The sequence below is a fragment of the Rhamphochromis longiceps genome, linkage group LG5 (genome assembly GCF_057381845.1).
Source record: "Rhamphochromis longiceps isolate RC_006_pf linkage group LG5, R_longiceps_female_GT1.1, whole genome shotgun sequence".
Taxonomy (NCBI): Eukaryota; Metazoa; Chordata; class Actinopteri; order Cichliformes; family Cichlidae; genus Rhamphochromis; species Rhamphochromis longiceps.
Window position 1 is genome coordinate 42,533,046 of NC_140561.1, and position 26,225 is coordinate 42,559,270.

The 26,225-nt window shown below is 44.1% G+C and overlaps 1 protein-coding gene across 2 annotated transcripts in view; it reads left to right on the forward strand.

Annotated features, from left to right (window-relative positions):
- Positions 1–26,225, forward strand: part of kcnq2b (potassium voltage-gated channel, KQT-like subfamily, member 2b) — a 31,888-nt gene continuing 5,663 nt past the window's right edge. Inside the window, exons 1-15 of one of the 2 annotated variants that reach the window (XM_085407760.1) lie at positions 1–428; positions 971–1,121; positions 1,317–1,407; positions 2,773–2,899; positions 7,323–7,498; positions 13,516–13,641; positions 14,666–14,776; positions 14,855–14,950; positions 15,058–15,152; positions 15,234–15,302; positions 15,864–15,893; positions 16,599–16,678; positions 19,578–19,835; positions 24,533–24,580; positions 24,965–25,073. In XM_085407760.1, the coding sequence (XP_085263886.1) occupies positions 296–428; positions 971–1,121; positions 1,317–1,407; positions 2,773–2,899; positions 7,323–7,498; positions 13,516–13,641; positions 14,666–14,776; positions 14,855–14,950; positions 15,058–15,152; positions 15,234–15,302; positions 15,864–15,893; positions 16,599–16,678; positions 19,578–19,835; positions 24,533–24,580; positions 24,965–25,073 (1,700 nt within the window). In that variant the 5' untranslated portion in view covers positions 1–295. The remainder of the gene's footprint in view (positions 429–970; positions 1,122–1,316; positions 1,408–2,772; positions 2,900–7,322; positions 7,499–13,515; positions 13,642–14,665; positions 14,777–14,854; positions 14,951–15,057; positions 15,153–15,233; positions 15,303–15,863; positions 15,894–16,598; positions 16,679–19,577; positions 19,836–24,532; positions 24,581–24,964; positions 25,074–26,225) is intronic. The other variant, XM_085407759.1, reaches the window with a different exon arrangement.

Sequence of the window (26,225 nt, forward strand, 5' to 3'; positions counted from 1 at the left end):
GTGGAGACGGTGATAAGCGATCACGCTTTTTTTTTCTTTTTCTTTTTTTTTTGCAGCTGATCGAAGTGATCAATGTTTCTGACGCGGTGACGTCATTCTGTTTCCTTCCTCGTGCGGGAAGTCAAAAACCTGCTGATCAGCCAATCTGCGGTTCGTCTGTGCTGCATCCTCCGCTTCCTCCTCTCCGTTTCTCCTCCTCCTCGGCCCCGATGCTCCCGCCGGCCCTGCCCGGCCTCGATGCTCGGTCCGCGGGCTGGCTGTAGCTCGGTGAATCGGTGCACATCGTCGGTCCGTCATGGTGCAGAAATCTCGCAACGGCGGGGTGTTCCCCGGAGCGCAGGCCGACCAGAAGAAGCTGAAGGTCGGCTTCGTGGGTTTGGAGGCCGGAGGGACGGACTCCAGTAGGGACGGTGCTCTGCTCATAGCGGGTGAGCAGCTGTGTGTGTTACCTTTAATAACCAAAGCAGCTGATTTCACTTAAACGTATACAGGACATGTCACGTGGTCACTCTGTCACGAAAACCTGCAAACCTTTCTCTTGAAGGTTAGGACCAATCAGCTTCATGGTGCAGGTGTTTACTGAGAGGAGGCTTGAATGCGATTGGCTGATGCACCGGAGCAGCTTTGCATGATTCACAGCTCAGAATAATCCTTCTGTATCTTGCTCTGGACACCTCAGATCATCCTCAGTCTGAAACAGGCTGTTTTAGCTCCTCCCCCTTTAAGAGCTTTTCTGTAATTATATTATTAATTAGTAAATAATAACTGGATTGTTTTTCCTTGTTCGTTACTGTTCTTACTGTGACCACATGCTGGGATTAATAATTAAGTATTTCTGATTCTGCTTTCCTCTGATTGGCTGCCCATCACAGACAGAGGGTTTACTCCCACATCACTCCCATACTGCCCCCCAGTCCTCAGCAGCACATGTAAGCGTCCGTGTGCCTGTCTGACATGTTTCTGTGTCTAGGTGGAGACGAGGGGCCTCGGCGGCAGCGCAGCAGCGTCTCCGGGGGGAAGAAACCTCCCAAACGAAACGCCCTCTACAGACGCCTGCAGAACTTCCTGTACAACGTCTTGGAGAGACCCCGAGGATGGGCCTTTATCTACCACGCCTATGTGTACGTACCTGTCCGCACACCTGCGTGCGCGCACCAATGTAACGAGCAGGAGAAAAGTGGGATTTAGCAGGTGGGGACAGCTGGGCGGTCCTTAATATTCCCGCCCTCTCTTCCCCACAGCCGTCTCTCAGAGTGAGGTCACCTCACTAATGTTTATTTTCCCTGAAATGCAGATCTTTCCTGTTCTGTGTTCAGGTTCCTGCTGGTGTTCTCCTGCCTGGTTCTGTCTGTGTTCTCCACCATCAGAGAGTACGAGAAGAGCTCCGAGGACGCGCTCTACATCCTGGTAACCACGCAAACATCACGCTCGACCGTCGCCAGTGTGCTTACATTTGTGTCCACATATGTCCATGTGAATATTTTAGATCGACCAACTTTCAGGCCTTTTTCTCAAACACTGAAACTCGAGGCAATGTTTGAACATGGATATTTCCAAAGACAAAAGCCTGAAATTTCCACTCGGAATGAAACTGAACCAGGATCTTTGGAACAGACAGGAAATGTCAGAGTGATGCTAATTATAATATATATAATGATATTATAATAATAAAACTTCATGTAGCATCAGACTGTGCTGTGTGTTAAATATGTGTTCTGTTTTTAGTTTACAGTAATACTTTAAACTGAAATATTAGACTCAACAAAGTAGGCTGGTAGAGTCAGTCTACATATTTAACACGGTTAAACTCCAGAATTTGGACGATCTAATAATATATTTTTGTTTTTGTGGTACAACAAAGTCGTATTTACTGATACACAGCATGAAACCTGAATGAAAATGTCATTTTCTTTATGACCAACAAGTTCTTGATGAAAATCATTCTACACACTTTGTTTTTAGTATTGTGAAATATTTATATAAAAATCACAAATGTTACTAGTTGTCTTTTGCAGTATGATGCAAAAGACAACTAGTAACATTGACACCCTGCCCCCCGAGTCCTCAGCAGCACATATATAAAGTTTTTGTCATATTTGAACTGCAGATAGTTTGAATGTGTCGGTCCCAGATTAGAGATCCAGGCAGGGAAAGGGTCACACTTCCATCTTTTTTAAGACCGTCATGTTCAAACACTGATGCAGATTTCACTGTTAAAAAAACGTCTGAGAGAGACGCACCATCTTTCAAAAAAATACAGCTTAAAAACTTGTGAAGATATAAGAAGTGAAAAAACCCCAAAACAATATGTTTTCAAATTTTGTACCATATTTTTTATGCAAATCACAGAAAGCAGAGCAGAAGGCTTAGCTCAGTGGTGTCCAACTCCAGGCCTCAGGGGCCGGTGTTGCAGGTTTAGACATGTCAGCTGATTTAATGACCTCCTCAACATGTCCTGAAGTTCTTCAGAGGCCTGGTAATGAACTCATCATGTGATTCAGGTGTGTTGACCCAGGGTGAGATCTAGAACATGCAGGTCCTCGAGGCCTGGAGTTGGACACCCCTGCTTAGCTAGTGTCTAAGGTTTGGCTCAGCGTGGAGCTGATCGCACACGTGATGGTGCTTGAAGCGGAGATGAAACAAATATAAAATAAAGTTATTGATGGTTCTGTTCAGCTGCAGTGTTTCATTCTTCACATAAAGCTGGATATATTCTTCTGAGCACATACGTGCTGCTCTGATCTTTAACAGCGTGTTGTTGTGGTGTAACAGGAGGTGGTGACCATCGTGGTGTTCGGGGTGGAGTACATGGTGAGGATCTGGGCTGCCGGGTGTTGCTGTCGGTACAGAGGGTGGCGAGGTCGACTGAAATTCGCCAGGAAGCCCTTCTGCGTCATCGGTGGGTCAGAGCTGAGTGTGTTTGTTGGTCACGTTCAATCTGTGTCACGTCTGCTTCATTATCTCTGAGCTTCATCCACAAATGTCCCCGAGGACCTTCTAAAGGTCTTTACTTCCTCTGCAGAAGGTTTGTAGAGTTTAAAAGTCACGCCGAAGTCGATCCCACCGCTTGTTTGCTGTGTAGCCTCTGCTACTCTGTTCCTCTTCTTCACCCTCAACTAGAGACAGTTCAGTTGGTGGTGAGAAGGACCTGTGGAGGCGGAGGCTGTGGTTTCACTTCACTCCCTTCAGCTCAGCATCTCCAACTGTGTTTAGGGTGGAGCTGGACCATCCAGCCTTACTGCTGATGAACTCATGAGCTGCTGATGAAATCAGCTGCTCTGCAGCATTCAGGCGTGTTAACACAGGAGGAAAGACATCAAAGTGATCTTAGAGAAGCAAATGTTGCCCATCAGTCTCAGAAGGGTTTTAACAGTATTGCCAAACAAACTCCATCGTTGTCCATCGTTGTACAGAGAAAGAGATTATCCACAGGTGAAAAACATTAGAGACAGGAGGGGACCTCAAGGTCAGAGCGTACAACAAACCCCAGAGCTCTGCCTCACAGCTAAGGCCTCTGTTGGCAGGGACAGCACTGCACAGCACACTTTTATACAGCACATCTAAACACAACAGATGTTCACCAAGTGCTGCACAGCGAGTACACAATGCAACACAAATGATGTAGGAGTTATCATAGGGTTGGGGTAACTGGTCATTCGCCCATAGGTGTGAATGTGAGTGTGAATGGTTGTCTGTGTGTTAGCCCCCCCTCAGGAGTAAAAGTACAACAAAATAAATGAATAATAAAAATTTGAATAATTAAAGTTAGAGTTATAGTTTAAGTTAGTCTGAAGCTGAAACAGCTGATGAGAGGAAGTATGTTTGCAGTTGGGAAGATGATTCCAGAGTTTCGGGGCTGGGAATTCACGGTTGCTTGTATGAGTCAAGCAGTCAGTCTGGAATTATTAGAAGGTGCTGATCAACAGAACTAAGCTGGAAGTTTAAGACTGAGCTAAACATGCATGTGCCAGGAGTCCAGCTGCTGCAGTCGTGTTACGGATGTTTTTTATACAACATGTAGGTATGGAGGGACAGTGGGAAATGTCATGGTCTGTCAGTGAGTGGGATAAATCACTAAAACATTGCTTTCATTGAGTTTGAGGACTTTTTGTGAGAGCCAGGTTTTAACATCAGCTCAACAGCAGGTTAGAGAGCAGGAGGCGGGTTTAAGAGGGAAGGAAATCTGGGTGTTGTCTTCATAACAGCTTCTTCGTGGGAGTGAACGCTGGTGCGACTAGCTGCTGCTGGCATGTTGGTGAGCCTTGTATTACCTGTTGTTAATGTTTGTTAACTCCCACCCATAACCTGTGTTCTCACTGGTCCGAAGCCCTCCCGTGGTTCATCTTCAGCAGCTTTGTGGATTAACGTGTTGTTTTGGGGGTCTGTGCTCATCTGGACTACCCTGCTTTTCCTACGTAGTCCACTGGCCACAGTCGCCCTCTCCGACTCTCTGCCAGCGTTCTGTTGCTGTCTGGATGTCATTGGTCTGTGTGGGTTCTCTCCAGGTACTCCGACTTCCTCCCAGTCCAAAGACACACAGTTAGTGGGGTTAGGTAAACTGGGGAGTCTACATTGGCCGTAGGTGTGAATGTAAATGGCTGTCTGTGTTAGCCCTGCCTCTTGCCACATGGTAGCCTGGGTAGGATCCAGTCAACAACATGTCTTGTAGTTCTCCAGAGGCCTGCTAATGAACTAATCCTGGGTGACACAGAGTGATATCTAACACCCGGAGGACACCTGGAGTTCCCCACCCCTGCTGTACAACAGCTTATCTCCCCACCTCTGACCACATGTGAATATCTTTAATGTTAATTTAACTTCATTTGTCATCTCATTTTGCAACATCAGGGGCATTAATTTGAACACTCTTTTGAGTCGTACTGACTGCCTCCCGAGTATAAATCCTCTGTCCTTCCCTGATTAAACGCTCATTTAATGATGGACTTGATGACATTTTAGACGCCTTGGCTCCTTCTGTGTTGCACCATGGTTTATTTCAGTCAGCTTAAAGCTAAAGGTTGTTGCCTGGAACATAAAATCTATAAAAGATCTCGACTCGTCCTCCACAAACAAATCAAACCCTATCAAATTGGTATTTATGTCTGTTGTTGTTTTATTCAGTTCAGTTCTTTTTTATTTCAAACATATACATTCACCAACGTTTCATAAAATCATTCCATACAGTTGTTTGAAAAGGAGGTTTACAGGTTTACATCCTCATCATCTAAATTTGAACAACAAAAACGTATACAATGCCTTCAACTTAGAACATAACATCTCAAAAAAATATTTTCACATGTTCAACTGAAACTATATTTAGATTTGTTAATTTGCAGAAGAAAATAAACATGAGTTTGACTGCTGTCTTGGGTTAATTGCATTTTCTTCATTCTTATACTTATTTAAAATTTCTTTTTTGAGTTTTATTTTAAACTGGTTTATATCACTGCTGACCTTTATTTCTTCTTTTAACTCATTCCAGAATTTAACTCCCGCTATTGAAATAGACATCCTTTTCAACGTTGTTCTTACTCTTTGTAATTTTAAATTCCACTTCCCTCTAAAATTATACCTCCCTTCTCTTTCTAAGAACCATTTACTTATTTCGATTGGGAGCATCCCTTTCCTTACCTTATATAGTTTTAAACTTCACCAGATCCTGGAATTTTATAGCTTGCGTCCTAATAAAGAGTGCGTTTGTGTGAGCCCTATACCCCTCCTGATTTATTAGTCTAATGGCCCTTTTCTGCATTATGATTATAGTCTGAATATTACTTTTATATGTATTTCCCCAAACCTCTACACAATAACTCATGTATGGTAATAGCAAAGCACAATATAACATATACAATGTTTTACTCCACATTCAATATCCATCATTTTAGATTTAATCTCATTTATTTGTACATATTGCTGTCGATTCATCACATAGCTGTTTATCCAATCCAGTAGCACACCCCTGAACCCATATTTTTCCAGTTTGATTTTTAGAATTTCCTGGTCAACAGTATCAAATGCTTTTTTTAGATCTAGAAAGACTCCTAGTGCATACTTCTTGTTATCCATACATTCTGTTATTTCTTCCATTAAATCCATCAATGCCAAAACTGTTGATCTATTATTTCTAAACCCATACTGGCAATTTGCCAACAAATCATGTTTATCCACAAAGCTATCAAATCTTTTTAGAAATAGTTTTTCCAGTATCTTAGAAAACTGGGAGAGTACCGACACTGGCCTATAATTTGTAAAACAATGCTTTTCACCTGATTTATAAATGGGAATAATTTTTGCAACTTTCATTTTTTGTAGAAAAACCCCGTCCTGGAAAGACAAATTAAAAATATATTGTAGTGGTTTTACAATACCATCAATTACTCTCTTTACCGTTACCATATCAATATCATGACAGTCAGTACTCGTTTTGTTCTTAAGTCCACTGACAGTATCATATATCTCCTTCTCTTCCACTGCTCTTAGAAACATTGAACTTGCATTCCTTTCAATGTTTCCTCCCTTCCTATCATACCAACCTTTATTTCTGCAGCCAGTTTTGGCTCTATATTTACAAAAAATTTATTGAATCCATTTACTATTTCGTTCATTTTACTAATAGTATTTGTCCCTTCCATAAACTACCCAGGGTAGTCATTAGTCCTTGGTCCATTTTTTATTATACTATTTAATACCTTCCATATCCCTTTCATGCTTTCTTTATTATCTTCTAACTTTTTGATGAAGTATTCTTTTTTACAAGTTCTCTTAATTTATTTTTATACTTTTTATATTTCTTTTCCGATTCTGTAGTTCTCTTTTTAATGAATTCTCTATATAAGGTGTTCTTTTTTTACAGGCATTTTGCAGTCCCTTTGTCATCCATGGTCTTCCTGCATACTTATCTTTCCTGTTGACTTCAATAAGTAGGCTGTTTTCCTCTAAAAAAGCCATGAATATGCTTAAGAATGCCTCATAGGCTTTATTGACATCCTTGTGTTTATATACAATGGTCCAATCTTGTTTTATTAACTCATTTTTGAGACACTGCATTGTCTTTTCTTCTGCGTAAGGTGACGTTGAGTGTTTTGAAAGGTACATAAAAGAAAATGTATTATCATCATTATTATTAAAAGTGATAAGTAACATGATGATTTCAAAGACAGACCCAAGCTGCAGCGTCTGTAATGAAAACAGAAAACCCCGTGGGTTTGTGCCAGTGGGGCAATGTTAGAAGAATAACTACCAGTGCTAATGGAAAGGACCAGTTCATGATGGTACAATTAGAAAAGCCATCTCTGACCTACCTGTTACCTGTCTGTCTGCAGACATCATGGTGCTCATAGCATCCATATCAGTCCTGGCTGCAGGGACTCAGGGAAACGTCTTCGCTACGTCGGCCATCAGGTCACTGCGGTTCCTTCAGATTCTCCGAATGATCCGTATGGATCGCCGAGGAGGAACCTGGAAGCTGCTGGGATCGGTGGTCTACGCTCACAGCAAGGTAAAACTCGTATGTCTGAGTGACGCCAGCTGACGTGGCGCTGACTTGTCGGTGGTTACAGATCAGCTAATGCTCACTGTGATGAAACACTGAGAATCTGGAACAGGACACGAAAGTTTAAAAACTGACTGAAATCAAAGAATCAGAATATTTACAGATCTAAGATTGGTCCACTATTTAAAGTATTTATGACTTTATTGGATGTTGAAAGTGAAGGTTGAATAGAAAGGGAGGAGATGGCACGCAGCAAAGGGCCACGGGTCGGGCTCGAACCCGAGCTGCTGCTCTGCAGTTGTGTGGTCGCCCGCTCACCCACTGAGCTCAGCTGGCACCCAGACTGATGGATGTCAAAGGTCAAAGCTTGTGCTTAACCCCACCAGGTCTACAGTATTAGAGAAACCACAACACTGAGCTGCAGTATTGGTTTATTACTTTCATCTGTATTGATCGGAGTTATTGATTAGATCAATGTTTCACATATACCTCAAAATAGAAAAGAGTATAAATAAAATTTAGAGTCAGTCTATTTTTGTTGGTTACCTGTTTACTAGGGGTGTAACGATACTCGTACCGATATTGAACCGTTCGATACAGTGCTTTCGGTTCGGTACGCATACGTATCGAACAATACAAAATTTGTAATTTATTTTATCAACTTTTCTTCTGACGATGCTGTCTGTGTTGAGTGCTCAGTGGATCTGCGTTCGACTACTCCGCCTAGGCTGCACTGTCGAGCACAGATTCACTGAGCGCAGCGCAAGCTAGCAGACAGAAGCTAAGCTCATTGCAACATGGCAAACTGAACCTCCCCCACCCTCATTCAGATCTGGCGTTTGGAACTATTTTGGTTTTCATGTGACGTATGACCCTGAAGGTAAGCGAGTCATGGACTAAAGTAAAACAGTATGTCGGATGTGCCACGCAATGCTCAATTACATGGGTGGGAACTACTGCATTAGCGCAGTTAGCTCGTTAACGCTCGTTAACAGTGAGTGATTTCTCGATCAGATAGATTTATTATTTTATCCCTTTGTTGTTTCAGCAACATTAAATTTAAAAACTGTACGTTTGAGTTAAAATATATATTTATAATTTTAATAAATGATAAATTCAAAAAGCATGAACATTTTTTTTTGTATCAAAAAAATATTGAACCGTGAATTATGTGTTTCGCTGCGCCCCTACTGTTTACCTGTCAGAGTATCCTGGAAGATGACCAGATCTCAGGAAAGTTTGGTCTACAGCAGGGGTGTCCAACTCCAGGCCTCGAGGGCCGGTGTCCTGCAGGTTTTAGATCTCACCCTGGGTCAACACACCTGAATCACATTATTAGTTCATTACCAGGCCTCTGGAGAACTTCAGGACATGTTGAGGAGGTCATTTAGCCTTCAAATCAGCTGTGTTGTATCAAGGTTACATCTAAAACCTGCAGGACACCGGCCCTTGAGGCCTGGAGTTCGACACCTGTGGTCTCCAGTGTTAGGAAGCAGGCTCAGAGTGATCGTTGGACCTTGGACTTTGGAGTGATCGTGGGGGTTTGACCATCCAGTCTTTTGGATTTGGTTTGTAGACATGTGGGGACGCAGGACAGTGGGGCTGCTGTTATGAGCCATTAGGTGTATAGCGAAAGTGCGAGCTGTGACTGGGAGAACTGACAAAGGACTTAAGAACGCATGAAGACGTTCAGCCATGTGTGGATCCGAATGCGTGATTGTGCGGACCAGAACCTGTGTGGAATGGAACCTGCTGACGATGCTGAATTATCTACGTTCTGCAAAGGAATCTGACTTCGTATGCGTGTTCATCAAAGGATGAACGTATGGCCAGTGCTCACTTGTCTGCTGCTCTGAACTCTGATCGCCTCATGCAAACTCACTGCCACACCCCCAATTCCTTTTGGAGTGATCCTCGACACGGAGCGGACCAGCCCAGTGTTTCTGGGTGGAAGGCCCCACTGACAGCCTTCAAAAGAAGCACGCCAGTGGAAAGCACCGGGGATCGTCTGGCTCTGACGCAGGAGGATTTCTTTGTGGATGGAGGTGGCAGTGAGGCGCTGCTCCAGGCTGTACTTTGTGTGCAGCTGTGCACAGCTGGTTTGAGACGCCTTTCGTTTGTCACTGCAGTGGACTGGTGAGCGATAAAACGTGGACCAAACATGAGCCGTGAACTACACTTAGGTTAAAGGATGAGTATTTTCAGTGTGTGAATCCGTTTGAGTTTTATGAGAGAAACCGTGGTTTGTTTCATGCTGAGGGTGGTAAGCTCTGTTACATGTTTACATCCTTTGTGAGGTTTGCTGTACCTGACTGCTACCCCCACACCTTCATTATATAAACTGACAAATAGAAAAATGACACCTCGGATGGGACTCATTCATTAATTATAAACCCATTAAATAAAGACAGAAAAAACTTTATTTGAAACAACCCAACAGAAACACAAAACTGCTCCCAGTGCTGGGTCACCCTTGGAAATCCAGACGGTATCAGCAAATGAAACTCTCCTCCCATAATTCACTGCGGGCTATGGATCTGAGTGAGCTCGGTGCTCCTTTAAACTTGTCCAACTCTCCTCCTGGAAAATCGATTAAAGAACACAGGAAGTGAATCTGTTCACGTCATCAAATATTGCTGATCAGGATATTCTGGAACGGCCTAAATAACTGTGGAGAACCAACACGACTAGGAGGAGGAGCTAAAAACGAGCACTGAACACACAAAAAAAACAGTTTTTCAAATGGAACAAATGAACACAAATCTCACAGAAAACAACTTGTCAAACGAGTGAAGTTTAAAGGACCAGTACACTCAAATAACCACAAAACTCATACCTGATGTCATCCAACCGATAAAAGAGGATCCTTCTCTCTGTCCCGGCACCTGGACATGCAGGGTTGCAAACCTATTCAGACGACATATTTGGAGAGAAACATCTAAGAGTGGCTGGCCAACCCAGGTTGTAACCAGCTAACCGTCCGAGGTGAAACGAGGAGTAGAATGGGGGGAAGAGGCCTATCAAAGTGCCTTTTCCAACATTTGGAAAAGCTGATGAGTCTGATCCTCTTCAGTACGTAGAGAGGGGGGAAGACTTCTTGGGCCTCAACCCACTCACTGACGAGGGGCTTATGGCTACTCTTTGTAATGTTCTACCTGGAACTTCAAGGGATCCCATAAAATCCAAACCTGGAAATAATGCGTTCCTGTCAGGAGACTATGAGGATGAGCTGGCTGAGAGAGTGCGGAGCACAGTCCAAAAAGAGGCTGAGAGCATCAGAGACTTTGCCTACACGTATCAATCACTCTGCAAACGCTGGAAGCCAACTATAAGTTATTTATTGTTTACTCTATTTAATTTGTAAAATATGTGTACACACACACACACACACACACGTAGAAAAATATTTAGTATACACATCCAGAAATGCATATACTATTATATATTGTAGAGATGGACCGATCCGATATTACGTATCGGTATCGGTCCGATACTGACCTAAATTACTGGATCGGATATCGGCGAGAAATAAAAAATGTAATCGATCCATTAAATATCAAAAAAGCACCTCACAAAACTTGCGACATGGCGTAACTCGTCTCATAACCGTAGCACGTCGGAGCAGTGTGGTCACGTGATACAGCGGCTGTGTGTATTTGTAGTCTCGCTACCAAACCAGCATTTCATCTCCGAGGAAGTGATCCCAGAGAGAAGTAAAGCAAGTGTGTAAGTTCCCCTCTGAATGTTTGTAAAGCATTCCCACGTTAAGCTTAACAACTGATATATGGAGCAAGTGCCTCTCTCTCTCTCTCTCTCTCTCTCTCTCTCTCTCTCTCTCTCTCTCTCTCTCTCCTGCCGCTACTTCATGAAACTGCTTAATGATCAGCTGATCGGCTTTTCTGTCGGGAGTACGTCTCTCTGGTTTGTTTTTGGCCCACTTTGCACCAGAAAGAGGAAACCAGCGGCTGAACAACAGCAGCACGTTTAAGCTTGATAAGCTGTTGTTAGAATTTATTTAATATTACTTTCTACTCCAGGATCTTTTTCTACGCAGCTGACGGCTGGTAACTGTGCAGGGTTTAGCCAGGGGGGCCGATAGGGCATGAACAGGGAAAAGGGGGCACAAAGACACACTTTTCTTTCTTATTCTCATTTAAAATGTCTAGCTTTTAATAAATAATTATCTGAATCTTACACCCAAAGTTTTAATCTGATGTAAAATGTATAGAAGTCCATTACTGCATATAGTAACTGTTAAGTCTAATATACCCTAGTAAGCTATAGTACTTTTTCCTTTGGGAAAGTACCATCTGTGCAGTCTGCAATTCTGTTGAAGAAAGATGTTGAATCTATTTAATTATTCTTGAAAAAATAATTTATTTCTGTGCATTTTTTTTTCACACTGCATCAAATTAAAGTTGATTACATCGATTAAGCATCACAAAGTGGAGGGTGGAGGGTGGTTCCCTATTTTTTATTTTTTTTTGCTGGTAGTTTGCAACCCTATTAGTTAGGTTGCTTAATATTTCTGCTAAGTACTCTTTAAAACACCAGAATAGGGAGGATGGAGCAGGTTTAAGTTTATTAGATTGATCAGTGTTGCTGAACTATGAAATATTTTGGGCGCAGTGTACTTTTTACACACAGGTATAACAGAATAGCTTTAGTGCTGTTGTTTATTTAAACTTGACTATGAACTTATACAAAATGCAGCAAGATATTAAAAAACAGTTTTATTGATTAAAAAACACACTATATCGGATTCATATCGGTATCGGCAGATATCCAAATTCATGATATCGGTATCGGTATCGGACATAAAAAAGTGGTATCGTGCCATCTCTAATATATTGTACATATATTTATTAGTTTCAGATGTAGCCATTCTTGTATTTTGCTTGTTTACATTATTGTATTTTGCACAACTCTGTTGCTTGTGAAGCTCGCACACAAGAATTTCACTCACATGTGCTGTACCAATGTACCTGCACATGTGATGTGACAATAAAAGTGATTTGATTTGATTTGATTTGAGGTGATGCTGTTAAAATGATTTTGAAAAACATTAACCCTCAACTAGCCAGTCAACTAAGGAGCATCTGGGTTAGTTACATCTGGGGATGAAGTTGTCCACCTCAGACGCAACAATTGGAGAAGGACCAACACAATCAACTGCAATATGTACGGAGAAAAGGTTTGTGGAAAACAATCCAGAAACCTTCTTCCAGTGAAACCTTTACACTGCCAACCAGCAGAGCCCAGCTACCTCCAGCCCATCATGTCCTGCCTCCACCCTGATTTAACGTCGACTGTGCTGTTAACGTGTACGGACATTTTCACTGTATTTATTATAATGGAACCAACATTCCTACCTCTGGTCTCTCCCTGTGTGCACTACCACCGATCATCACGCTGCTCCTTTATATGGCGTATATAACTTGTACAGATCTGTGCAGGAACATCGTTAAGTCTCTTTTTTGGTTTCTCTGAAGGAATTTCAATGTAAAAATCTACAGGCTGCTAACACAGAGATTCCAAACTGTCTTTTATTGTTCTCGTAACAGGACAATAAAGATCTATTCTATTTTATTCTATTCAAGTTGGTGCTGCAGAGGTCACCATGCACCAGCTTCATGTCCATGGTGGAGAGCTCATAAACGCAGGGCTCACCCTTCAAATTCATCAAGTCCACAAACTTTTAGAAATTCAGGGTGCACTCTCTGACCGGCACCTCCAAAACTCGATGTCATAAACGGTCAGGTCATGTAGTCGAAACTTTTTTCTTACTTTTAGACTAGTTCACAGGTGTAGTTGTTTTTTTCTCTTAACGGACGAGGAAATTAGTCTTAAGGGAATATCCTTAACTTTCAGTGTGTCATAGATTCTGAACCTCGAGCTGTGGAGGAGCTTAAAGTAGCTGCTGTGCTACTAGAAGCCAGTTGAGGCGTTTCAGCACATGAGCAGGATGCCTCCCGGGCTCTCCTCTGTCCTGACTTTACCCTCTAGTCTCTCGCCCACTGCAGGAGCTGATCACAGCCTGGTATATCGGCTTCTTGTGTCTCATTCTGGCAAGTTTCCTCGTTTACCTGGCAGAAAAAGAAGATAATGAACAGTTTGAGACATATGCTGACGCCCTCTGGTGGGGACTGGTAAGATGAATGCACATACACACCCACACCTCACCTGAGATCAGGTGAGGTGCTGTTTGCCTGTGATTAGTTATCTGAGCTGCAAAGCAGCAGGTATAAACAGCATCACTTGCTGATGGCATGAGGTTGGCTTTACTGAGCTGTAAAATCTCGGGATTGATGTTGTTACAGCATCACCTTGATCACAAATGACGCCACCGTCGAACTCAAACACAGCATAAAATTCAATGAAATAGTAAGACGGGTGAAACAGAGACATAAATGATCTACAGCAGCGGGTGTGAAATTTATGGTTTTCAGGGTTTTTATCGTTAACTGTTTCCCTGGATCTTTCCCGTGTTATAGTTGTGTGTCTTATTTTGAAATAAATATTTATCCATTACCATAGCAACCGGAGAGCATTAAGGGGCAGAGAGGAGGATGTTACTCTGTGTTGTTGGTGCATTTCAGGAGGACGCTGCTAATAAAGTTACACAATTACACAGTGAATTCACGCTTATTGTTACAAAATCCCACTGCTTTTGTCTCGGTTGTATTATTTTATTTTGTTGTATTTATCCGCCACACCTTAAAGGCCGGTCCGTGAAAATATTGTCTGACATTAAACCGTCCGTGGAGCAAAAAAGGTCGGGGACCGCTGTACTACAACATACCTCGCTGGCTGACCCATGCTTTGAGCACGTCACACATACTTTTAAGAACATTTGAACTTCCTCCAACTTAAATTGGCCTCTCCTGCTTCAACATGGCCGTGCACCTCACTCAGGTGCACCAGCAGAACCAATGCAGTACAAAAGTTCCTACATGAGAATTCCCGCAATAAATGACCGAATGACATATAAAATATGCATAGTGCAAAACAAAATACATGAACTAAAAGCATGGCAGTAAAAAACACGTTCACCTAATCAGTACAGACAGAACATCCAGCACAGGTGTGGTACAGGTGTGTACACCTGAGCTGAAACAACTGGTGTTTCCTCCTCCGTGATGGGACGATGTAGTCTGTTTGTTTGTGTCTCAGATCACCTTGACAACCATCGGTTATGGAGACAAGTTCCCCATCACCTGGAATGGACGTCTGCTGGCTGCAACCTTCACTCTGATTGGAGTTTCATTCTTTGCTCTGCCGGCTGTGAGTCAGTTTTTTATCTACCTGGGTTTACCTGAGACACCTGTTCGTACCAGCTCACCTGTCTGTGTTTCTCTTCAGGGGATTCTGGGTTCTGGCTTTGCTCTGAAGGTTCAGGAGCAGCACAGACAGAAACACTTTGAGAAGAGACGAAATCCCGCAGCAGGACTCGTACAGGTGAGCCCATGCTCTGACATCACACTGACTTTGTGCGGTGAGAATCTACACTGGCACCCTCACGTGAGACCTTTTAGGAGTCAGCTGCTTCCTTCCTGTGTCGACAGGCGGCCTGGAGGGTTTACGCCACAAATCTGAGCCGAACCGATCTGACATCTACCTGGGATTATTACGAGAGGACAGTGTCTGTCCCCATGTATAGGTAAGACTGCACCTGTGCACCTGCAGCCAATCACTCCTCAGGGATTCTGAAACTGTGTGATTGTAAAATTTGTGTCTGCAGGTTGATCCCTCCTCTCAATCAGTTGGACTTACTAAGGAACCTCAAGAACAAATCCGGACTCTCATTCAGGTCTGAAAGTTTCCACACAACGACTGCACCATAACTGCACCAGTGAGCCAAAAACCCTCCTCGAACTAACCTGAGAACACCTGAGAACATTTCAGGAGCTAAAATGCTAACAGACACTTTGCATTTAATAGTTATTATTAACCTCTGTCTCTCTTCCACAGCATGTCTTTATCCTGTCTTCCTTCTCTCACCCCAACCAATCACAGCAGATGGCCCCGCCCCTCCCTGAGCCTGGTTCTGCTGGAGGTTTCTTCCTGTTAAAAGGGAGTTTTTCCTTCCCACTGTCGCCAAAGTGCTGCTCATAGGGGGTCATATGATTCTAGAGTCTTGACCTTACGATACAAAGCGCTTTGAGGCGACTGGTGCTGTGATTTGGAGCTAACTAAATAAAACTAAACTGAATTGAATTTAGAACATCCAAAACCAAAGGGTGATGTCATGCTGACCATGTCACTGTTTGGCTCATTGGTGTTTAACTGAAGAACAATAATAATCTTTAATAATCTGATGAATAATCGTCTTTAAAGTCAGTGATTAATGGCAATCTTTATCTCCCTGCAGGAAGGATGTTCAGCCTGAACCTTCTCCCAGGTCCGTGGTCTCTTCTCCAAGGACTCACATCAGATTTCCCAACATCTTATTCAACCATTGCTTTAGAAACGTTCAGCTGTCACAAAAAGCCTTTTAGATCCATGTTGCCTTACATCCTTCTATTTGAATATTTCCTTTGGTGAAGTTCAAGAGGTGAACCCTCTGTTGTCTAAGTCATCAGCAGCAATCACCCTAAATTTGTTTTAAATGGTTCCTCTGAGTCTCTGCAATCAGGGAACAAAGAAATATTTCCAGGTTTAACACCTGAGTGTCTGTCATGGTACTATGAGGAGCTTGGAAAGAAAGCACCTGGAATTCTTACATGTTTGTGATGACCATGCACCTCTTATCAAAGAGGTGTCTTGGTTGAGATTCGTTGACCCATTATTAATCACGTTCCTCATCTCATGAGCCAAGGAGTGAAAAAAGGTGTCGGTCGTTATCACCAGAGGTTTCGGGTGAAACCACTGTAAGACCAAACCTGATGGGGTGAGGTCTCACATCTGAATAACACTGTTGAATGAGACGTGAAATGTCTTCCAGTCTTTGTCTTTCCAAGCTCCTTAGTTTTTATCACCTATGAGGACTAAAGTGTATCTGTTTGGTTAGTTATGTAATTATATGACCATAACCCAAAGGGATTTAAGAGCTGATCATTTTCCAGATGTGACTAAAATCTCCTGGTCTTTCTCCTCCCTCCCACAGTCAGAAGGTGAGTCTAAAGGAGAGGGTCTTCTCGTCTCCTCGGAGTTCAGGAACCAAAGGCAAAGGTTCTCCTCAGCACGGTGGGTGTTGATATTTTTTAACGTTCATGTTTTTGGTCTGGGAGTAATCCTGATACTGATGTCATCTACGTGCTAAATGAGGTTCCCCGGAGGCATCTTCCTTGGGGAGCTCAACCCGGGGTAGCGGTCACGTCCAGTTGGGGGCTCTGTTGGCTCTCAGGTGACTGTTTCCTTGCGGCTGCGTGCAGCGGGGCTAGGGGAGGGTCTGTGCTGACGGACGTGGGTTACTGACCTGGCAACCTGGCTGCCCCTGGGTGGGTCCGGGATGGGCGTGAGGTTCTGGGGGCGCTCCGTCTCTGGGCTGGGGCCCGGGCCGGGCCTCGGGGGCTTGGGTCCTGGTTGGTGTGTTGCCGGGGTTGTGGGCGGGTGGGTGCATGGGGGCCCGGCCCTGGAGCAGGGTGCCGCCGGTGCGTCGAGCCGCCTGGGGGGCTCTTCAACTGGTGGGGGGGATGGTCACATCTTGCAGGAGCTTTCTTCTCTTCAGGAACTCTCTGCAGGAGGGGGAGATACAGGAGAGGTGGAGGAAGATCTCAGCCTGGGCGTTTACCGTCTTATGTAGTCTGGAAGATGTGTGGATGGTGGGGTGGGTGCAGTTTTCTCTGTGGTGGGGTTGGGTGGACTGTCCAGGGCTCTGTGGAGCCGGGCGGCGCTGCTGCACTGGGCCCCGGTCTGATGGGCCTGGGCCCCCCTTCCCTGGCGGGTCGCGGAGGGTGGGAGTGCCTACTGGGGTCAGCGGGGGAGCTGGCCCCAGGGAGGGGTTACCTGCCCCTCCCTTCCTTCCCTCCCCATCTCCAGCTGCCTCCCTCTTCCCGCTCCTCCACAACCACCCACACATGCAGGGCCTTGGAGTAGGGGTATGTCACCAGGGTGCAGAGGAGGCTACCCCCCCCCCCCCCCCCCCCCGTCCCCTTCTGGCTGCCTCTGCCTCAATTTTATCCCACAACTTAGACATTCACATTATTCACACTCTCATTACACATACATATAGGATCTTGGGGGTGGGCACAATCACGGAGTCCAAATCACCATCAGGGTGTATACCTCACCCCTGACGTCGTTGCCCACCTCTCAATTTTAAATACACTTAGTCATTGAGGGCTAGCAGGAGGGACTATGCGCTTACCTGCTGCTCCTTGGCAGGTAGCTCCATGCCCTCCTGGGTTTTAATTGCACCTTAGAACACATATGCATCAACACTACAATGAGCGGGTGGAGGGAGGTTTGGAGTCTTCTCTCACCCCCATTCTCTGCGGCCTGCTGGAGCGGGAGGGCTAGTAGGAGGAGTTGGCCGTCCGACTGCGGTCTGGGGTGTGGGGCCTCCCTGCTGCTGCAGAGTCGGGGTGGTCTGCCTCTCCCCACCGCAGGGAAAAGGGTAACACCACCTGGGTCTGGGTGCAATTCCCCCCTCCAGGGGCAAGGGTACCTAGACCCGGTTTGTAGAGTATGATTGGGGAGTGTGATTGTGTGTACAGCGTCTCTTTATGTCTGTCTCCACGTTGGTTGAGTGTGGAGTGAGTGCATATGAGAGCATGAGGGTGGGAATGGATGTTTGTGTCTGTGTGTGCCTGTATGTCTGTGTCTATATGTCAGGTTGGGTATCAGACGCCACCTCTCTGGGGACACCTCAGGCCCTCCAAGGTTTGGAGGCCTATCTCCACCCACCACCACTTCCCCTGCCGGTGGCGGACTCCCTCAGGTGTCGGTGTGTTGGTGGTTCTTTGTGTCTGGGGGTGGGCGTCCGGGTACACACCGGCTCACTCCTTGGCGGCCGCTTGTCGGGGCCTGGGGCTCGCTCGGGCCCCTTTGGAGGTGGGGTGCCCCCGGCCTCTCGGCCTGGGGCTCGGTCACTCAGGCACAGCTGGGGGCCGGCGGAGCTCACGGGCGCGTCACTGCAACTCCCCCTGACTTCTGCTCCGCGGCTGCTGGGCGAGCCCTCATCTGGGACTCTCCTCAGCTCTTACTGGGACAGTGGCGCGGCTGCCCCTCTGTTGGTCTTCCATGGTCTCTTGTGTTCTGGGGGCCTCTGGATGTCTGGAGTTTTGATCTCCTCCATACCCGCTTCACACCCTGGAGGACGGGGCTGTGGCCCCCCCACACTCCCTAGCAGATCATTACATGGAGAAACCTTTGGAATGCAAGCATGCTGATCCACACAGGTATGCACACATGGGTATTCACAGACGCGGACTAAAGCTTTCTTGGCTGCTGCCTCAAAGCACACTGTGCGCTGTCTATCTTGCGTGCTGCACAATATCGTTTATTATTTAGTAAATATTGATATCTATGACTAGCTAGTTTATTGTGATGGTGCTTTGTTTTCTCTATTATTATGTTACTCTTTGTTGTTTGCTGTCTCCTCTGTTTGTTTTTTTTGTTTGTTTGTTTTTTTTTTCTCCATACAGGTGACCCAGGAGTTCTTTTTTTTTTTTTTTTTTCTCTCTCTTCCCCCCCTTCTCACCGTCTCTTCTCCCCTTTGGTTTTCTTTCTTTCTCTCCCCCTCTTTCTCTCATTCATTCCCCCTGTCCTATTTATTAAAAAAAAAAAAAAAAATGACAAAGGATGAACTGAAGCTCTGCCATCACGTAATGTCGCATACTGCTGTTTCTGATGTCATTTAAAAAAAAAATAAAATAAAATAAATAAATAAATAAATGAGTCTTTAAACACAGAGTCAGACAACACGCCATCCACTGATCGTTGGTGGTGATGGGGGGGGGGGGTCGGCCTATTTCATAGGATGGGTGGAACCCCAGGACTCTCAGGCTGTGAGGCAACATAGGTAACCACTGCACCCCTGTGAGCTGGTGGTTACTGGTTTGTGCACATCAAGGACTGGCAGTCATATCCAGGAGGAGCCATTTAAGCAAAGAACGTTACTTGTAATCAGGACCTGAAGTAGCACTCTGTCTTCCTTCCTTCTTACTGGTTCCTCCCGTTCGCCCAGGAGTTGCACCTGGAATGGGTCCTGCTCCTGGCATTGGTCCTGGAGTACCTGGAGGTCCTGGGGGAGTCCAGGCCTTGCGGCGGTCCCCCAGCATAGAGCCCAATTTGGAAGAGAGTCCCAGCAAGGTTCCAAAGAGCTGGAGCTTTGGAGAACGCAGCAGAACTAGGCAGGCCTTCAGGATCCGGGGAGCAGCATCCCGTCAGAACTCTGAAGGTAAGACCGGCCAATCACACTAAACACTAAAATCACATGTTCAGAAAAATCAGCAGCTTGTCCTGTTTGCCAGGACACTCTGTAAGATGTGGTCTGTCTTTACTTAAGCATTAGTCACTAAACTGCTGTTATTTTGAGATTAAATGTTTGGTTTAAAAGACTTCATCATCATCATCGTGTTTGTCAGCCTGGAACCGAATCCACCCGAAGGAATCAGCGAATCAGGGTTCACCTGCATGGCAGGACAGTTTTTATTGGATTCAAACTGATCCAGAGTCTGCTGCTGTCTCACCTCCATCAGCAAACTTCCTCTGATCTGTCCGGTCAGAGTTCGATCATCAGATTAAAATCAAAGGTGAAATTAGGAATCTGAGCTCCAGTGATGATGACTCAGGGTGAACAAACTCTTCTGGACCGGACCGATCCGATATACAGCATCGGTATCGATCCGATCCTGACCTAAATTACTGGATCGGATATCGGGGACAAACCCGCCGCCCCCATGCTGCGAGCATTCGCCGACACGGAGTGCGGATCCAGTTTAGTCTGAGTAAAGACATTAGATGTGGAAGTAGTGTGTTTTAGTTTTGTGAAAAATATTTGTGGTTACATTACCATTCAGTTTGAGGGTTACAACAGAAAATTATTATTTTAACAAATGAGTGATAATTATTTTTATCCTGTGACTTTACTGTATAAAACCCTCCAACGTTTCAGGAGAAGTTAGTCGTTATAAGAAGTGTCTGTGAACTAAAAATCAGGAATGTGGGATACTGTTTGTGTGTGATTTGGAGAGCCCAGCATGTGCTCCCGACGCAGGGACGACACATGGCCAAACAGTTTCATGGTTCAGAAAAAAACTATTAAAAATAAGTGTTTATATGTATGTAAATGACACAAAATTTAGCCTCAGGTTAAAAGTGATAGAAACAGCTCACACTGACATCCATCCTGATCAAAGGTGAGTGTCATGAAGTGTTTGCATTTATTTGCACTGTTTTCCACTCTGGATGTCTGTTTATGTTCAGCTTTAAGTGTAAAAGGCTCCACTTTTTTAGTTGTTGAATATAAAGATTATTTTGTGCTGATATTGCACTTTTTTCAGAACAAAGACCTTTTTGAAATCTGCATAAAATTGCAATTTAAATTATTTTTGAATTTTACTTTAAATACTTAGATTTAAAGTTCTCCTAAATATGTAAATACAAAGATCATTATTGCTGAACTGTGAAATGTTTGGGGTGTGGTGTATTTTTTGCATACAGTGTAACAGAACAGCTTGTTTTGTTTTTTAAAATGTGAGTATGAACAGCGAGACATTAAAAAAACAAATCATATCGTATCGGCAGATCCATATTTATGATATCGGTATCGGACATAAAAAAAGTACCATGGCGCCATGTGTGGGCTCACAACACTACAATGGTACAGGTGCAAATGTGCAAGGCTTCACAGTGGATGTGAGCATGGCCGGAGCCGTTTCCACACTGCTGTGGGACGAACATTTGTGTCAAATAAAGAATTTCTTCTACAAAAATGGAAGAGGAACCCAGCTCTTTGTTTTCATTAGACATCACCTGAGGTCACTGTGACACATGCAGGACAAATGAGAGAGGGGAAAAACAAAGAACGAGGGAAGAGGAGAAGGTCGTGAGAGGAAACTGGAGGTGTGACTGATCCACGCTCATCATCTGAGCATCAGTGGAGTCTTGGTGTGTGAATGATTCTGACTGGTTTAACTGGTTCTAGCTACAGTTTCAATGGTTTTTATATCAGCATTTAGAGCAGACTCTCAAACCTTGCCCACAGTGGATGCATTTGTAGCTGACAGTCGGATGATCCTCTGGTGGACTTCCCCCTTCTTCTGTGTCAGTCAGTGGTTCCTCTCTGTCCTCAAAGCTGAGATCAGTTTAACCTCCTAGGACCTGGCGTCCACATACTGTATGTGGACATCACATTTTGGGTCGTCTAGACTAAAATACTAAATGTTGCTCTACAAGTGCCTGATATCCACTTACGAGGACATTATACTGCCACTGCTCGATCGAAATTTGAAACTAATGTTCTCTTATGTCGATCTCATGTTTCTCAGAAACAAAAATCCAGTAAAAAAAAAAAATCAGGTAATTCTTTGTTTTTACATTCATCAGGTCCCAATCAGCCCAAATAGCAAAGAGAAATTAAAAATGCTGCCATGAAAGAGTTTGGGTTTAGGCGGTTAACAAAAGGACCCGCCCACCTCGAAGTCATTTCACGTGTCATTGTTTACCTGAATGCTTTTGATATTTATGTTCTCCGTTGGCTGTGCAGCCTCTTCCTGTGTGCACGTCCCTTTAATGAGCAGTTAGCTATCCGGTTGTTCAGTGATGACGCGACGAATCCTACTTCCGGGCCTAAAGTAGTCTGCGTTTAATATGGCTTTTGTGTTGTTAACATAATTAATGTTTTGTATTTTCTTCTATTTAATCTCAAAAAGCTCCTAAAACAGTCAGTGATCACTGTTGACCTCCCTCGGCTTTTATTACCACTAATCATTTATTTAAGCTCAGTTTTTAAAACCTTAGGATGTAACTACAGCCCAGCCCATGCAGCAGTATATGAATGACTAACCTCGTATTGTGGATGGATTATCTCAGTTGTTCTCCTGGCTGAAGTTTGGTCCTTTTACAGCATCCTGCCATGCGATTACATTTGTTCCTGACCACCGAGAACACTCACGTTAACTTTTATCGAGTGGAAAAAGTTAGCTTGTTTATATTATGCTAACATAGCTGTGTCGCTAGCGGTCACGTAGCACATCATTATATACCAGCTAGCCAAACTTCAGTAACCCTACAAACGTCACTGCTGTTTAATTTTCTGTCTTTATTTATGCTGGAAGTGATAACAGAGCTGTACGTTTTAATTTGTTTCCAAAACCCCGCAGTCAGGACATGCTATATTGTATTTAGATAGAAGCTAGCGAGCTAACTCCCTGCTAACTTCTAACTCTGTTAAATGTCATAAATTCCGTTTTCATGGATGCCTGGATGTTAAACTCAATTGTTACACCTGGTAGAGCAGAACGCTGATCATTTTATTAAAGATGAAAGACTTTAGACAGTTTTTCAACTCTCAGTAATGCCATAGTGATCGTTTGATATATGGACCTGCAGCGGAGTTTAGGTCCAGACACGGCTAGTGACGTCAGACTTAACGACCGGATAGGATGTTTCAGGAACTGTAATCTGAGACGTGATATCAGACTTCTAGCATTCAAGTTCAAGGCGTTCATGTAAAGTTCACGCAAACCCTCTATTTCCAGCGTTATAGAAAAGCTCGTGGGATCCCTTTGGTTCTGCTCTTCAAATAAACTTCCCTCTGCTTCTAATATTTACACATTCAAATTTTATTTATCACATACACAATCATACTCAGTACGACATGCAGTGAAATGCTTGTTGCTGTGCAATGCCCGACCATAAAAAACTAAACATAAAACTAAACTAGCCAGAAATTTTCATAATATACACGTTTAAAATGTAAAAATTTACAGTAAAATTGAAGGTAAAAAATTATAAATAAAAACAAATAGAATGTGCAGATAAACAAATTTAAGAAGTTATAAAACTGTGCAAATAAACCGTGTGGGAATAAACAGTTGCTGATGTACAGGAATGAGAGAGAGTCCAGTCCTACACCTGGTTGAGGGACCAGATACCTGAGGGAAGAAGCTCCTCCTCATGCTCTCTGTTTTGGCCTTAAGGGAGCCGAAGCGCTTCCCATAGTCCATTGTTGGGTCCATTTACCATACCACCTTTATAAAGCAATTTGAAATAAAAAATGTGTTTTTAGAAGAGTTTTAAAGTCAGAAAGAGAAGAGGCCTGCCTAACGTGCGAGGGCAGATCATTCCACAATTTTGGAGCAGCTACAGCACAACCACAGCCACCTTTAAATTTATAGTTAGTCTTTGGTACCTTAACGAGCTGCTGATTGGCAGACCTAGGGGAGCGGGCAGGTGTATATGGCTGTAGTAGTTTGGGGGAGGGGGGCAGTCAGGCCATTAAGAGATTTATAAAGGATCCTGAAATGAGTTAATTAAAAATGTGCTCAGATTTTTATGTGCCAGTTAAACGTCGCACTGCAGGGTTAGGATTAGGCGCAACCTGCAGATGCCTGATGGATGCATCACTAACCCCACAATAAAGTGTGTTACAGTAATCCAGCCTTGATGTATCAAAGGCATGGATTACCGTCTCAAAAAGCTTCCTTGATAAAATAGGGTCTATTTTAGATGAAGTGCCTCACATTAAAAAAAGCTAGATCTTACAACCTGACTGTCAAGTTTAAGCTCTGCATCCATTTCAGATCACAGCGTTCCTCATCTTCCAGTCACACTGAGCTAGGCTAGCACATTCTGTGTGTGCTAAGCTAGGCTAGCACATTCTGTGTGTGCTAAGCTAGGCTAACACATTCTGTGTGCTAAGCTAGGCTAGCACATTCTGTGTGTGCTAAACTAGGCTAGCACATTCTGTGTGTGCTAAGCTAGGCTAACGCATTCGATGTGCTAAGCTAGGGTAGCACATTCGGTGTGTGCTAATCTAGGCTAACACTTGCAGGTATAAAATTTGGTAATTGTTTGGTTTTCTGGGTGACTGTGATGATGAGTGTGATCTTCCGTGATGAAGGTGTTTCCTCTCTCCTCTTCCTCCTGTAGTGCTGATAGAGATGCAGGATGAAGAGTTCAGACAGAAGAGCTCCCCAGGTCAGCACACACTCACACACACCAGAATACACAGAGGGAGGCCATCAGGGCAGAGGTAAACAGGGACATGGGGTTTCAGTCTGTGTGCAGAGCTTTGGTTACCATGAGCGTTTCAGCAGGATAAAAGTGAGTCACATTTCCTACTTTGTTTACATGCAGTGGCGTCTTGTTGGGCATTATGACGTGAGGGGCTGTATTGCCACCTGCAGGTCATGTTTGTGACAACATTTTAGTTTTGTTTTAGTTGTTTGTTTGTTTTTTTTGTCCAGACATCAGGTGAACTAGTTTGAGGTCTCTGGTTGTAATGACATGTTGGGTCCCACAGGTTCTGCAGTCCCGTGTGTGTGTGGTCAATTACACCCATTGTGTTTGTTGCCGTTTTAGAGGCCAGCCTTCCTGGAGAAGAAATGGCTGATGACAACAAGAGCTGCCACTGTGAGTTTGTCCCTCAGGACCTGACCCCAGCGTTAAAGGTTACCATTAGAGCCATCTGGTACGAACAGTTTCCTGCAAATATTCGTTTTTCTGCCACCATTCATCGCTTTGCTCACCCTTTATTTGCTGTTTATTCTGCACTGAATCATGTTTTTATTCACATTACTTTTATTTCTTTTTTTGTATTTTTTTTTTAAATTTCTACTCACCCCAGGGTCAAAGGTCCCCATCAGCTGTTGGGTAAGAGCAGTCAGTCTGACCTCAGTTAGCTTCATTGCTTTATGTTGTTTCACTGTGTTCTGTTGTGTTGTAAAAGCACCTCTGCTAAGACATTACAATTATTATTGTTATTATCATTTCTCATGTGTTTTTTGTTGGTGTATTCAGGCATATCAGTTATCTGAAGTTTCAGGTCTTGCCTCAGCAGCTCTCCAGCAGTCCAGCTGTCTGGTTCTGGAATCTGGATCAGAACTAAATTCTGAGACATGCAGCAGCTCCAGTAGAAATAAAACCTCCTCAAAGAGAACCAGCTTCCCTCAGGACGTACGCTGAATCTCCAGAAGTGTTGGCTGTCCTTAGTTTGCTGTATGCTGTATGCTACCCCCCTCAGCTCACTTCAGAGCAGAGACTAAGAAACAGCATGTAAACAAACAAGCTGTGGGCTAGCTTCCATGTTTGTTTTGATCCTGAAGCATGTGGGAATGGAGGGGCCCTACCTCTGGGACTTCCATGACCCACCTTCTACAAGGCACAGAATAAAACCAACATTGTAGTAAGATATAGAAATATCATGGAGCAGCACGGTGGTTAGCACTGTTGCCTCACAGCAAGAAGGTCCTGACTTCAATTCCACCATCAGGCTGGGGTCTTTCTGTGTGGAGTTTGCATGTTCTTCCCGTGTTTGTGTGGGTTCTCCCACAGTCCAAAGACATGCAGTCAGTGGGGATAGGTTATTCGGAAACTAAATTGCCCATAGGTGTGAATGCAGGAGTGAATGTGAGTGTGAATGGTTGTCTGTCTCTGTGTGTTAGCCCTGCGACAGACTGGCGACCTGTCCAGGGTATCCCCGCCTCTCGCCCTAAGACAGCTGGGATAGGCTCCTGAAAAGGATAAACGGAAGCGAATGGATGGATGGAATATATAAATGTCTATAAAGTGTGATAAAAGGATGAACACAATGTGGCCTACCCTAACGTTACTGTTCTTTCCC